Here is a 14,069-nt window from a genome sequence, read left to right on the forward strand (position 1 = left end):
AATATGTCCACATTTTCAACGATTTTAATCTATATTTACCACATTTGAGTAAGTATTGCAGTACTATTCAAGACAATATCGTTTTGCTCAGATCTGACTCCAATTATCTTTACTAAATTTAAATAACGAAAAGCTTTAACCTCTTTTAAGCATTAAAGGGCTACAAAAACTTTGAGTATAATGATACATTAACAAACTTTTTCTTTTTGGCAGCTCGCAACAACCTTTTCATCATAATCTAAAACGATAGAGGACACGAAAATTAAAGTTAACGTAATTGTCATCTGGAAACATAATTACCTTGTTAGTTCTAAAGGCATTTAAATTATAAAGGGAAAAATATAAAGCTGTTATTAACGGCAGACAACCATCAAAATGTAAAAAGTTGACACTAAATTTAAAACTTTTGGTATTGGTTTTAATTTAAGGTTTGCCCAGCAACTAAAGCACTGGGTCGTAACATACATGGCAGATTGTATTTCTACGAGGTGTACTCTAAAAGTTTTGCGCAGAGCCATCTAGCAGTATTTACTCCCATGCATTAAATATAATTTTCATAAAGTTTCACATTTTTTGTAGTAAGCAAGAGTGACAGATCGAAAATCTATTGCATGATTTAGCAGTAAGCAATTCTCAAAATAATCGATTTTGTGAAAAAAGTACACAATAATTATTCTGATACAACCTTTGTTAATTGTTAAACTGTCTAATTATGTCTTCTTTCTAACTGTTAGTTGAAATTACTTCTACAGAAACAACAAAGTTATTTAATTTTTAATAAATTGACAGGTAATCGTCACATTTAAAATATCACTAAAACCATTTTATACGAAGTACCAAACTTGAAGTAATAATGCAAAGTCTTTACTTTACTGACCAAACTATAAAAAATGTATCTATTGCCTTCAGGATGTTTACAGTTGAAATTTATATTGCCATAATAGCCAAGTCGGGATAGCATTTGACCTTGCATTACGAGCTTCCCCAAATTTTATCTTTATAATCTTTATGGGGGCTCAATAGTAGTGTAAATTTAGAATCTCGACTGAATTCTGCCGTTGCGTTAGCAGCCATCTTGATTTTAAACGAGAACCGTTTTTGCTCAATATCTCCACCATTTTCAACTTTTAGACAAAAAGTGTAGAAACTGAAATTGTTGAAAATGCGATTTTCTATAGCTATTAGATTTTCTCTAATGTCAATATTTTCCAAGTTATGGGGGAAAAATAGTAACAGTTGGATCATAATTACTGATTTATTGAATTATCTCGTTTATTATTAGTTTTACAACAAATTTGAACGTATACAAAAATGAAGAGAAGTAAATTTTGTACATTTTTGATCTCTTTGATAATTTTTTGGCAAATTTGGTAATTTTTTGATAAAATCAATATTTAAGGTAGTACGTAGTACTACCGTACGTAGTGCGGTAAAGGTGCGAGCGTAAGACCTGATTGATTTTATAGCAATTGCTTTTGCTCAACATCTCCGCCATTTTCAACTTTTTGACAAAAAGTGTAAGGCAAGTAAGGCAGTTTGCAATTACGATTTACTACAATTTTTCGAGAGAACCAGTGGCGGGTGTACGAGAGGGGATGGGGAAATTCCCCCCAACAAGGTCCAAAATTAAAAAAAAATTGTTGAAATATTAAAATATGTTAGCTGACATGAAACTTAATTATCGACAGTCAAATTCAACCAATAAAACACGCGAGTTAATAAAGTAAAGTGAATTTAATGCATATAAGTTATTATATATGTCTTTTATGTACTTAGTTTGGTCGGCTTTCATTAGAAGTTTCAAAAATTGTATAAAATATAATTCTTAATTATATTTTTCACTATTTTCCCTCTAAACACGGAGAATATTTATCGGACAAAAAAATTGTGGAAAAGAAGTTGTAGGAAATTGCGTTTCCAACAATTTTAGTTTATACCTTTTTTGTGGAAAAGTTGAAAATTGCGGAGAAATTAAGCAACAAATCTCCTTTAAAATCAATATGGCCTCTAATGCAACCTCGGAATTCAGTGAAGATTTTAAATTTACACTACTACTATTGATCTCCCCTAAAGGATAGAATTATAAAATTTGGGGCAGCTCGGAAACAAGATTCAATTCAGTAATTATGCTCCCCCACCCACTTTTTAATATTTTCCCACTTAACTCGGAAAATATTAACCGCATGAAAAAAATTGTTTAAAAAAATTGTACAAAATCATATTTGGAACAATTTTATTTGAAAATGGCGTAGATATTGAACAAAAACAATTGCTACAAAATCAATCAGGTCTTACGCTCGCGCCATTACCGCATACGTACTACCTTAAGTAATAACTGTATCAAAAAAATGAAAGAGATCAAAATTGTTTAGAATTTAATTCTCTCTATTTTTGTATAGGAACATTTTTGTCGTAAAACTAATAATAAACGGGATAATTCAATAATTATGTTCTAACTGTCAATATTTTCCGCCATAACTCGGAAAATATCGACGACAAGAGAAAATTGTAACAATAGAAATGATAGAAAATCGCATTTTCAACAATTTTGGTTGTTATACTTTTTGTCGAAAAGCTATCGCTACGGCGGAATTCAGTTGCGATTTTAAAGTTACACTACTATTGAGCCCCCTAAAGATTAGAAAAATAAAATTTGGGGCAGCTCCTAATGCAAGGTTAGGCCTGTTATTCGTCTAACCCGACTGGACTATAATTAATAGAATGTATGGAAAAACACCAATAATGTCGCTACCTTGGTTACGGCGCAGAAACACGTGTGTTGATGTTTACCCTTTTTTGTTCCATTTGGCATTAATCCAAAACATTGCATTTTGCTGTGGGTTTTAATGTCCAGTGAAAGGCTGAAAATCTTCTACCAATGTACCACAATAAGTATGCCATGAAAATTTATTGGACGTGAACGAAGATGAGAATATTTTTTTACGTTGCGAGAGACCAATGTAGATAGCTTGAAAGAAAGAAAATTGGAAAAGGACCCATTTCTTAGAAGTTTCCTGGTAAGTGGGATGTTAAGCTTTATAAATTGCACGTTTACAAGTTTTTTCGTAATAAGTACCTTGCAAGATAATAGTTATAGAAAAACCAACATTATAATTATTTTTTTTCCAAATATTTTTAAAATACATAAGGACGTTTTAAAACATCCATTCATATTAAAACCATTTAGGGGAGTGCATATAGATTTTCACTTTGGAAAAAATCAAACAAGATAGAACTTTTTGTAATTTCATTAAGAAATGTTTAATAAACAACATATCAAAAATTTCTACTCGAGAAGTGGGTGCTTCATTTTTTACTAAACAAATGAACTGCGAAATTAGATGTTTTTTTAAATAACTCCGAAAATATAAACTGTAGAAAAAAACTGACTTGGCCGTTGAAAAATTCAGAAAATTTTACAAAAAAATCTTCTATAAAGATTTTTCTAAAATTAAATCTGTAGCTTCTATAATTTTTTATTTAAAACTCTAAAGTCACTCTTCTCACAAACATTGGCGCACTGTAAACTAGCGTACGGCGAAGTGCACGGTTGAGTTATTTTAATGTAATTCTTTAAATAATGGATCAAATGAAATTTTATAAATTGATTATAAAAGAAGAATAATTTAGCTATCTTATGGTTGTAATAAAAATAAATAAAATGTATGGGCATAAGTATGGTGCGGGCGGAAAATGAGACTTACATTAATTTGGTTTCAAATTGATTTAAAAATGTGTAACTAATACAAGTTTTCTTACAAAGTGATCCAAACTTTTTTCTACAAAACTTACTAAAATACATTTAATAATAAGCTTCAACAATAATAAATGTTCAACAAAAAAAAATTTTTTTAGCTCCTATACAGTATGTCTGCATAACTTGAAACCTATTGGTAACTTTTTTATTATCAATTTTACGAAAAAAAGTTATTCTTTATAAAATACTCTGAATCGTATTTAATCTAAGATGCTACCATCAAATGTCAAATTTTATTAATTTTATACGAGGTATGTCAAAAAATATGAATTTCACTCAAGAGTAAAGTACCTTTATATTTCACAATATGGAAATTGTTATTAAGAAAAGTTATTTGGAATTAAAAAATATGTTTCAGTGTTCAATTACATCCTTCTAATTAAAATATTGTGAATAATAAAGGCACAACTCCTAAAGTAAAATTCATATTTTTTTACATACCTCGTATTAAATTGCAAAAGTTTAATATCTGTTAAATGTATCTAAGATTTTAGACCAGGTAAAGCATTTTATGAAGAATAACTTTTTTTCGCAAAATTGATAATAAAGTTGTTATCATAATTGTAATAAAATGATGATAGGTATCCGTGGGTATCCGTAGTTTGAGAAAAAATTGAATTTTTTTTTTTCGATTAGAATGATGTAATTGTATATTAAAACATAGTTTTTTATTTCTAACAACTTTTCATAATAGCATTTTTTGATATTCTGGAATATGAAGGTACTTTACTCTTTAACGAAATTTATATTTTTGACATAACTCGTATAAAATTGATAAAATTTGATATATGACGGTTGAGTTTTAAATTTTTGACTATTCAGAGCATTTTATGAACAATAACTTTTTTTCGTAAAATTGATAATAAAAGAATTTTGCGTGTGGTTCCTAGCTACCCAGACATACTCTATAAGAGCTTATGTATAAGAATTTCTAAATTGTAATGCCATATTCGGATTCAGCATAATCAAAAACAAAGTAGAAACATATTTGATCAAAGTAAAATGATGAATTCAACGATATTTTTAAAATTATTTATACAACTCAATTGTTATTGTTTAAACAATTAATAAACAATTAGCGGCCAAATCTGCGAGCAGAGCTTTTTACTTTAACATGTATATAAACTAACAAAAAAAGTTTTAGAAAAATATAAGCTTGTTTGAATTTTTCCGAAACAATGCATGTTTTCGTTCTAATTGCACTCCCTAATTATTTAAATGGTATACTTAACATCAAACTACTATTTCAAAATGGTGAATTATTTTCGGGGTTTATAGGCTTGCCCTGTAATTGTTTCTTCCTGATTTGCTTTGTTCCGTTCCATCAGAGTGAAACATTTCCAAGATATGACCTATAAACTCCAATCATTAATTGAAATGTAATAAAGATTCATAAGTTTTAAAGCAATTAAGCAAAGAACTTTGCCTATCCGAGATACTTCATTTTAGTTCCTTAAAAAACGTCTTCCTGTTCACTGATAATTAAAACTGCCCAGTATACAATAAAACAAGCTACTTTTGATTAACCATCCTATATTAATTACCGTATATTAAAAAACTAGAACTAAAAAAAAAACAGGAAATTTTATAATGCCATGGCCATAGTTGTCGAGGTACTTTATGTAAATAAATAAAATAAATATTTAATAATTATAGATAAATAGTGGCGGAATATTGGTCTTTTATGGTAATATTTTAACGTTGGTATCACTAAATAAAAGTCGTTAAGAGGTTTAAAAGTATGCTATCTTCTTCTTCTTCGTGTCTATAGTGGTATGTTGTACTCGATACATTTTCCAGTAAGGTACTATCTATTTGGTGTGCCAATGGTTATTTATGTCATATCCTGCTCTGAAGCCTACTTTTTCTTTGGGCTGATAGAAAAAGTTTAGGTGTTAGTTTCTTCGTTCAGATTTTCATAAAAGTCTCAAATCCCAAGTCTACTTATTTTTCATTTAATTTTTCAATAAATACGGAATAGTAAGAGATCAATAAACTTTGACGCAGTCTGACTCTTTACAACTTTAAATGGTAAGGAATGTAAAGTTCTTCATCTTTACTACAGTTCTAATTATTTTAATCGATCAGTTAAAAGATCTATTATAACTAGAGTTCGGATTTAAAAGCATAAAGAAATGCAAAAGAGCGCTTAAAAAGCATAACGATTTTATGAAAAAAAGCATTTTATTATACAGAAAAAGCATGAAAATAAGCATAAAAATTTTGACAAACCATTTTTTTTAAATATATATAATTATCTCTAGGCTTAGCTTAAGAACTAGTAAGTAACTATTATATATTTAAAAATAAAATAAAATAAACAAAAAAATAGTAACTGAGACAAAAATGTTTTAACCAAATTTTTATCCACGCGCTTTAGATGAAGGAAAATATATCATTTTTGGTATATATCATTTCAAATAAAATGATGTTAGATAATCGAGTACAAATATAAAAATTAAAAATATTGCACAAAAATGTATGGAAGGATGACCCTTCATCATTTTATATATTTCCAACTAAATTCACATTCACTTTACGAGTATTAGCCAATAATTTTGCTTATTTATTATCATTTCAAATATATCATCGTAAAGTTTCGGCGCCTGTCACTCAAAACTTTTTTTTATACCGAAAAGCTTATTTCAAAGTCCACACTTGTTATCAATGCATACTTTATACTTTGCCACTACTGCCGGATCAATATTTATATCTTCAACGTGTCCTCCATTTAAAATTTAAATTATTTTCTTCATCTTTTGAAATCCTTCGTTTTTTGTTAATACATCTTTGACTTTTGTTAATACTATCTGAGCAATTTTTTCAGGGATACCTTCCATCTTTTTTTCAAAACTGCTTATTTTTTGGATCGCCTCAACTAATGACATTTTGAGCAAGATTGTTTTGTAATTCTGTTTCAACTAAAACATCCTGACAATCTTTTATCGATTTACTAGCAGTATCTTTAAGTTCCAATACGAAGCTTTTAAAATTTTCGAAATATTCGGTGTAGTATAAAGCTGCATCTAACTATGTACCCCACAGAGTTAACACTGGTTCCGGTAGTAATGAAGTGTTAGGGAATCTGTATCTAAAAAATTGCACCCTTAAAGGATCTTTAATGAAATTTTTTTCTGTTTTTAATCAACTCATTAACAAGTGGAAATTGCAGCCGTTTAGTCTCAACAACGCGATTCAGGCCATGTGCTAGACACGTACAGTGAATTTGATTTGGATAAAACACTTTAAGATTTGATGCTGTTTTGTTGGTGGGCACAGCCTCGAGAAGATAAAAATTTGTTAAAGCTTCATTTACGAATCTTGGAACTGCATTGTTATTTTCTTCTTCTAGTTCTTTTGAGCACACTAAATAACACTTCGTCAAGATTTCTTCGTGAAGTACGCCTATGATTACATTAGCGACGTACCTTCCACAAATATCCGTAGTGTCGTCCACACCAAACCAGGCATAATTGTTCCCAACTAGTGTTTTTACTTTGTTTCAGGTTTCCTTATAAACGCATTTAACATATTTTTCGCAGAGCACTTTTATCCGGCACATATCTTTGATAGTACTTTTCCAAAAATTATTTAAAACTTTCATTTTTCAATTTATTTAATGGGAGATCACAGTCCACAATTGCACTGCATAGATCAAAATTAAATTTCTGCTGTTCACAAATGCAAAAATAGTAATATTATATAAAAAAGCACCAAATAAGCACAAAAATTCAAAAAGGCATAAAAATTAAAAAAAAAGCAAAAAAGCATAAAAAAGTGGTGTCAAATTGACTTATTTTTGCATATTTCGTTCATATTTATAAAGAAAATAGTCCTGCTTGTATTATTTACCATAAGCATTATGCTTAGAAATCCGGACTCTAATTGGACCGCGTTATGTAATAACGGATTAACCGCCAAAAGTCCAAAATCGAGATATTAGTGCCATCTTGCAGCTAGGGTGCAAATCTATGTATAAAAATATGTTTTTTGTAAAAAAATTAAAAAAAAAGCTGTTTTTAAATGCCTGTATTAAGCGACATTTTTTATTTTATTAAAAAAAATCTCGCACTAGGATTTGTAATATCGAACTAAACGCCAATAATGATACATAATCCATTGTCATAAACAAAAATCCGCATCTTTGTAAGTGTAATAACGAATCAAGCGCCACGAATAGTCGGTTAATTCTTTATTACAAAACATAACATATTTACTAACGTTTAAGATATCGGATTAAAAGACATCCTTTGTCAGGTAACATCAGATTAAGCGCCAAATATGTCTCTTAATCCGGTATTCGGATCTTAACTCATGCATATCTTAAAAAATCATTAACGAGTTAAGCGACATTTGATCGAAGAACTTTTAAAATATAAATTATTTTTAAAAAATTTTAAACACATGTAAAAGTCTATTTACATTTGCATTAATATATTAAATATGAAACATGTCAGTACTATATTTTAGAAATAGTACCAAAAACAAATTTAAAATCTTTAAACCGATTTATCTCAAAACTACATTTTGGCGCTTAATCCGCTATTACATAACTCGGTCCAATTATAACCCACCTATTATAGCCAGTTTTTCTTTATTGTGGTACTAAAAAGTTTAATATTTTTTATTTCGTTCAAACTGTGCACCTACTTAAATAAAGACATATTATTTTCACATACATTAACGCCATGGCAATTTTTTTAACATTCTTTGAATATAGGTGTCATGTGCACTTTTATATCTTTTTGGCTTTAAACTAATTTAAAATATTTTCTATCATTAAAAGACCAATAGTCTGCAGTATTAGTTGCACGTAACAAAAATTGAACACTTCACAGGATAAAGACACCACAGAACACAAACCTCCAGGGTTTAATCTTTTCGACCCCCTACATTTGAAGGACAAGGCAAAGGATACCAAAGATGATAAACCTCCAAATCTCTTGGGCAATATTTTTGACCCACTGCATCTTAAGGTAATATTTTTATTGCCTCGTTATTATTGAATTCAGAGTTGTCTTCCGCATTTTAGGACAAAGGAAAAGATATATCTGAGAAAGCTTCTGATGCAGTAGAAAAAGGTACTGATGACAAACCAGCACCAGTAAATCTTCTAGGTAATCTTCTAGATCCATTGCATCTTAAGGTACTAATTATTTGAGATATTTCCCAAATGTTATGATATCTTAATTAAAACTTTTTAGGATAAAGCTAAAGAACAAACAAGTCGCCCTACTATGCAGGTACTATCTCAAAAATGGATTTTTTTGATAGTATCTTCAGACTTTGAATTGCATTCTAGGATGAAGCCACTGATACAGAGACTGATGCAGTAGAAAATAAAAGTTCTTCGGAAGAAAAGCCTGCTCCAGTGAATCTATTGAGTAATCTATTAGATCCATTACATTTAAAGGTACGAACTAACAACCTGAAAAACGGTACAAAGTATTTGTCTTTAATTATGAAACAATATTTTAGGATAAGGCTAAAGACCCTAAATCTGAAAGTTCTTCGGAAGAAAAACCTACTCCTGTTAATATTTTGGGTAATCTGCTAGATCCCTTACATTTAAAGGTAGCGTCATAAAAACTATACTAAGCATGCGGTTATAAATGTTGTGTATTAATATTCTAGGACAAAGCCAAAGATATCACTGATAAGGTTTCCGATGTCGTAGACAATATTGCAGAACCCGAAACTAAAAATACTTCAGAAGAAAAACCTGCTCCATTGAATCTACTGGGTAATCTTTTAGATCCATTACATCTAAAGGTACGAACTAACCACTCCAAATACCGTACAAGGTATTTGTCTTTAATTATAAAACAATATTTTAGGATAAGGCTAAAGAGATCACTGATAAAGTTTCTGATGCAGCACAAAATATTGCAGACCCCGAAACTAAAAGTTCTACGGAGGAAAAAACTGCTCCTGCTAATCTTTTGGGAAATCTTTTAGATCCCTTGCATTTAAAGGTACTGTTATAAAAGCGGTCTGAAGGACGTAGTTGTAATTGTGTAATAATATTGTAGGATAAAGCTAAAGATATTGCTGATAAAGTTTCTGATGCAGCACAAAATATTGCAGATCCTGAAACTAAAAGTTCTTCAGAGGCAAAACCTGCTCCTGCTAATCTTTTCGGTAATCTGTTGGATCCGTTGCATTTAAAGGTAGCATTATAAAAACGATATTAAGTATGAGGTTATAATTGTGTAATCATATTCTAGGATAAAGCCAAAGAGATCACTGATAAGGTTTCCTATGCAGTAGAAACTATTGAAGACCTCGAAAGTAAAAGTCCTTCGGAAGAAAAACCCACTCCTCCCAATCTTCTGGGCAATCTGTTAGATCCTCTACATTTAAAGGTAGATTTGTAAAGATGCCATTGACTCTGCTCTTACTATTGTGTAATATTCTTGTAGGATAAAGACAAAGACATCACTGATAAGGTCTCCAATAGGGTAGAAACTATTGCAGACCCCGAAAATAAAAGTTCTTCGGAAGAAAAAACTACTCATGCTAACATTCTTGGTAATCTCTTAGATCCCTTGCATTTAAAGGTAGATTTATAAAAACGATACTAAATCTGCTGTAATCATTGTGTAATATTCTTGTAGCATAAACCCAAAGACATCTCTGATGAGGTTTCCAGTGCAGTAGAAACTATTGTAGACCCCGAAAGTAAAAGTTCTTCTGAAGAAAAACCTACTCCTTCTAATCTGCTGGGTAATCTGTTAGATCCCTTGCATTTAAAGGTAGATTTATAAAAACGTTATTAAGTCTGCTGTTATCATTGTATAATGTTCTTTTAGGATAAAGCCAAAGACATCACTGATAGGGTTTCTGATGCAGTAGATACTATTGCAGACACCGAAAGTAGAAGTTCTATGGAAGAAAAACCTACCCCTGCCAATTTTCTGGGTAATCTGTTAGATCCTCTACATTTAAAGGTAATTTTAGAAAGACGAGATTGACTCTGCTATTATCATGGTGTAAATGCTTGTAGGACAAAGCCAAAGACATCCCTAATAAGGTTTCCGATACAGTAGAAACTCTTGCTAAACCCGAATTTAAAAGTTCGTCGGAACAAAAAACAGCTCCTGCTAATCTTCTGGATAATCTGTTAGATCCTTTACATTTAAAGGTACTGCCACATAAACGGTAAAAGTTTGCGCCTATATATGTGTCTAACTGTTATAGGATAAAACCAAAGGGATTTCTGCTGTTGCTTCCGATGCAGTAAAAAATATTCCTGACCCCAAACAAAAAACTTCTTCGAAAGAAAATCTTGATCCACTCAATCTTCGGGATAACTTATTAGATCCTCTACATTTAAAGGTATGTCCTATAAAAACGATACACAATATTAGTCTTAAATACGCAATAATATTCTAGGACATAGCTAAAGAGATTGCTGATAAAGTCTCTGAAACAATAGAAAATACTGCTAACAACAAAGCTAGCATTTCGCCTAAAGGAAAACCTGATCCAGTGAAACTTTTAGATAATATATTAGATCCTCTACACTTAAAGGTACTATATATTTCAAAACTTAAAGATGTGGGCACATAAATATTTACTAAAATTCTAGGAAAAAACCAAAGAGATCACTGATAACGTTTCCAATATCATAGGAAATATTACAGACTCCAAGCCATCGGAAGATAAACCACCTCCGTTGAATATTCTTGGTAATATACTAGACCCATTGAATCTAAAGGTAACTCTATAATTTCTTGCCTTATCTGGGTTCAAAAATTTTTATTTTCTGTTTTTAGGGCAAACCTAAAGACGTATTAGATAAATCAAACCAACCGGATCTTCTTGGTAATTTGTTAGACCCTCTAAAGCTAAAGGTACTACTTTGACTGTAACTACCACTTAATTTCCTTATACCAATTAAGAGCGTACCTAGTTAATGTTTATTGATAAACTTTTAGGACAAAGTTAAAGATTTAACTGAAAAAGTTTCTGATACAGTAGAAAATATTGCAAATTCCATGCCGAAAAATGCTTCAGATGAAAATTATATTCCAAATAACCTATTAGGCAATTTACTGGATCCCTTGCACCTGAAGGTACTTACTTGCTTAATATTTTTATTACTTTTTCATATCCTGCCGCAGACACTAATCTTTTTAGAACCAAGCCAAAGATACTATTACATGTCGGTTTGACGTTCTCAGCAGTTTTTCGACTTCCATCGCCACTTCGTTTCGTTGTACCATAGGACCTCTTCTATGTTTTTTCCTTTTTGTCTATCCCTTCTCTTCAACTTGCACTTGGCCTACATCGTTTTCTCTTGCATTTTGGTTGCAATTTTATTTTTACTTTTGGTATTCCTGGTTTACCCATTCGTTGTATATGTCCAAACCAGCTAAGTTGTTTTGTTGACAAGTCATCTATGACTGTTCGTTTGATAACAATTATTTCTCTAATGTGTTCGTTGTTGATAATTTCCCTTCTAAATCGTGCTCCCGCTCTTTTCCAAAAATTAATTTCCGTTGCTCACAGCATTGCCAATGCTTTTTCTTTCAGCGACCATGCCTTACGGGTTTAATGCGCGTTAGATATATATATTTTAGATAAGGTGCGACAAGCAACATCCTTGTTTCAAATCTTTTGATGTTATATTTCTGTTGTTATTTTTGTTACTGTTTGTTTGTTCAGTACTTTGACGACTTTTATTAATTCTATATTAACATTCATACTTTCAATTTATTGCCATAGCTTCTTCAGTAGAACCCTTTCGTAGGAGTTCCCTAGGACTACGAAGAACCTATGAGTTTATTGATTCCGTGTTATTTTTTCCTATTATTTGGTCTAAAGAGAAAATGTGTTCAATAGTGAATCGAGCATACAAAATTCTGCATGATCTTCTGCTTCTGAATCTAAATATTCTTTCCCGATCCCATTCTTCAAAACCATTTCATATATTCTATTCTTAGATCCGATTACAGTTATTCTTCGGCAATGTTCACAATTATTTTTCTTGTCTCCCTTTTCATGTATAGTACCAAGCTATGTTTTCCATTTTTGAGGGAAAAAGTGTCTAGAGAAGGTATCTAATATAGTTGATCGCATTACAGATCCAATGAAACTAAAGGAACTTTTTGATTGGTTATAAAAAACAACAAAAATAATTTGTCTAACAATAAAAAACTGAAAACGTTTGTTTTCTATACTTCCACAAAATTTATTATATCTAAGTGACTACAGCTGTTTCGGCGGAGTGCCTTTCTCAAGTAATATAGTTTACAATGTGTTTGCCTTTTTAATCTTCAACTGAAGAGGTTGAGGAGTGGGGAGCTGTTTGTCTCGAGTTGGTCATTCAGAATTATATCTGTATTTTTCAGTTTATTAATTTCCATAGATTCTAAAAAAGATAGCTTAAGGCCTTTATTTTGAATATGTAGAATTTTAAACTCTTCATTGAAAGAATGATTATGATCTAGAAGGTGAAGTGCGTATCAAGAAGTGTCTGTTTTTCTATTGTTGAATGCCCTTTTGTGTTCTGCTATCCGTTTGTCAAAAGTTCTGCCAGTTTGACCGATGTACGTTTTCGGACAGTCACCACAAGTTAGTTTGTACACACCACTCTGTAGTTGCTTTCTCTTTCGGCTTTTATTGTTCTTAATATATTTGCTTAAGTTGTTGTTAGTTCTGAAAGCTGGTGTTATTCCTTTCTTTTTTATGTATCTGGCTATTGTTGTTGTTATCTTGCCAGTATATGTGAGAGAGCAGAAGGTACTGGGTTCTTTCTGTGGTGGTGGATACACTAATTTCAGGGCTTTCTTATGGAGTTTTTGGTTTAAAATTTTGTTAACTGTTTGTTCGTTATAGCCGTTGTTTACAAACAGTTAACAAAATTTTAAACCAAAAACTCCATAAGAAAGCCCTGAAATTAGTGTATCCACCACCACAGAAAGAACCCAGTACCTTCTGCTCTCTCACATATACTGGCAAGATAACAACAACAATAGCCAGATACATAAAAAAGAAAGGAATAACACCAGCTTTCAGAACTAACAACAACTTAAGCAAATATATTAAGAACAATAAAAGCCGAAAGAGAAAGCAACTACAGAGTGGTGTGTACAAACTAACTTGTGGTGACTGTCCGAAAACGTACATCGGTCAAACTGGCAGAACTTTTGACAAACGGATAGCAGAACACAAAAGGGCATTCAACAATAGAAAAACAGACACTTCTACATACGCACTTCACCTTCTAGATCATAATCATTCTTTCAATGAAGAGTTTAAAATTCTACATATTCAAAATAAAGGCCTTAAGCTATCTTTTTTAGAA

At 31.0% G+C, this 14,069-nt stretch overlaps 1 protein-coding gene across 12 annotated transcripts in view; it reads left to right on the plus strand.

Moving 5' to 3' along the window:
- Nucleotides 1-2,650: 2,650 nt before the first annotated feature.
- LOC126884956 (uncharacterized) overlaps nucleotides 2,651-14,069 on the plus strand; it is a 110,631-nt gene continuing 99,212 nt past the window's right edge. For 4 of the 12 annotated variants that reach the window (XM_050651325.1, XM_050651328.1, XM_050651329.1 and 1 more), the window contains exons 1-19: nucleotides 2,652-3,017; nucleotides 8,596-8,733; nucleotides 8,790-8,903; nucleotides 8,962-9,000; nucleotides 9,060-9,170; nucleotides 9,236-9,331; nucleotides 9,392-9,529; nucleotides 9,595-9,732; nucleotides 9,790-9,927; nucleotides 9,985-10,122; nucleotides 10,180-10,317; nucleotides 10,375-10,512; nucleotides 10,570-10,707; nucleotides 10,764-10,901; nucleotides 10,958-11,095; nucleotides 11,153-11,290; nucleotides 11,349-11,477; nucleotides 11,536-11,613; nucleotides 11,698-11,835. In XM_050651325.1, the coding sequence (XP_050507282.1) occupies nucleotides 8,995-9,000; nucleotides 9,060-9,170; nucleotides 9,236-9,331; nucleotides 9,392-9,529; nucleotides 9,595-9,732; nucleotides 9,790-9,927; nucleotides 9,985-10,122; nucleotides 10,180-10,317; nucleotides 10,375-10,512; nucleotides 10,570-10,707; nucleotides 10,764-10,901; nucleotides 10,958-11,095; nucleotides 11,153-11,290; nucleotides 11,349-11,477; nucleotides 11,536-11,613; nucleotides 11,698-11,835 (1,938 nt within the window). In that variant the 5' untranslated portion in view covers nucleotides 2,652-3,017; nucleotides 8,596-8,733; nucleotides 8,790-8,903; nucleotides 8,962-8,994. Of the gene's footprint in view, nucleotides 3,018-8,595; nucleotides 8,734-8,789; nucleotides 8,904-8,961; nucleotides 9,001-9,059; nucleotides 9,171-9,235; nucleotides 9,332-9,391; nucleotides 9,530-9,594; nucleotides 9,733-9,789; nucleotides 9,928-9,984; nucleotides 10,123-10,179; nucleotides 10,318-10,374; nucleotides 10,513-10,569; nucleotides 10,708-10,763; nucleotides 10,902-10,957; nucleotides 11,096-11,152; nucleotides 11,291-11,348; nucleotides 11,478-11,535; nucleotides 11,614-11,697; nucleotides 11,836-14,069 lie in introns of all 12 variants that reach the window. The other 8 variants (XM_050651324.1, XM_050651327.1, XM_050651326.1 and 5 more) reach the window with 6 other exon arrangements.

This window comes from Diabrotica virgifera, chromosome 5, assembly GCF_917563875.1.
Source record: "Diabrotica virgifera virgifera chromosome 5, PGI_DIABVI_V3a".
NCBI classification, from domain to species: domain Eukaryota; kingdom Metazoa; phylum Arthropoda; class Insecta; order Coleoptera; family Chrysomelidae; genus Diabrotica; species Diabrotica virgifera.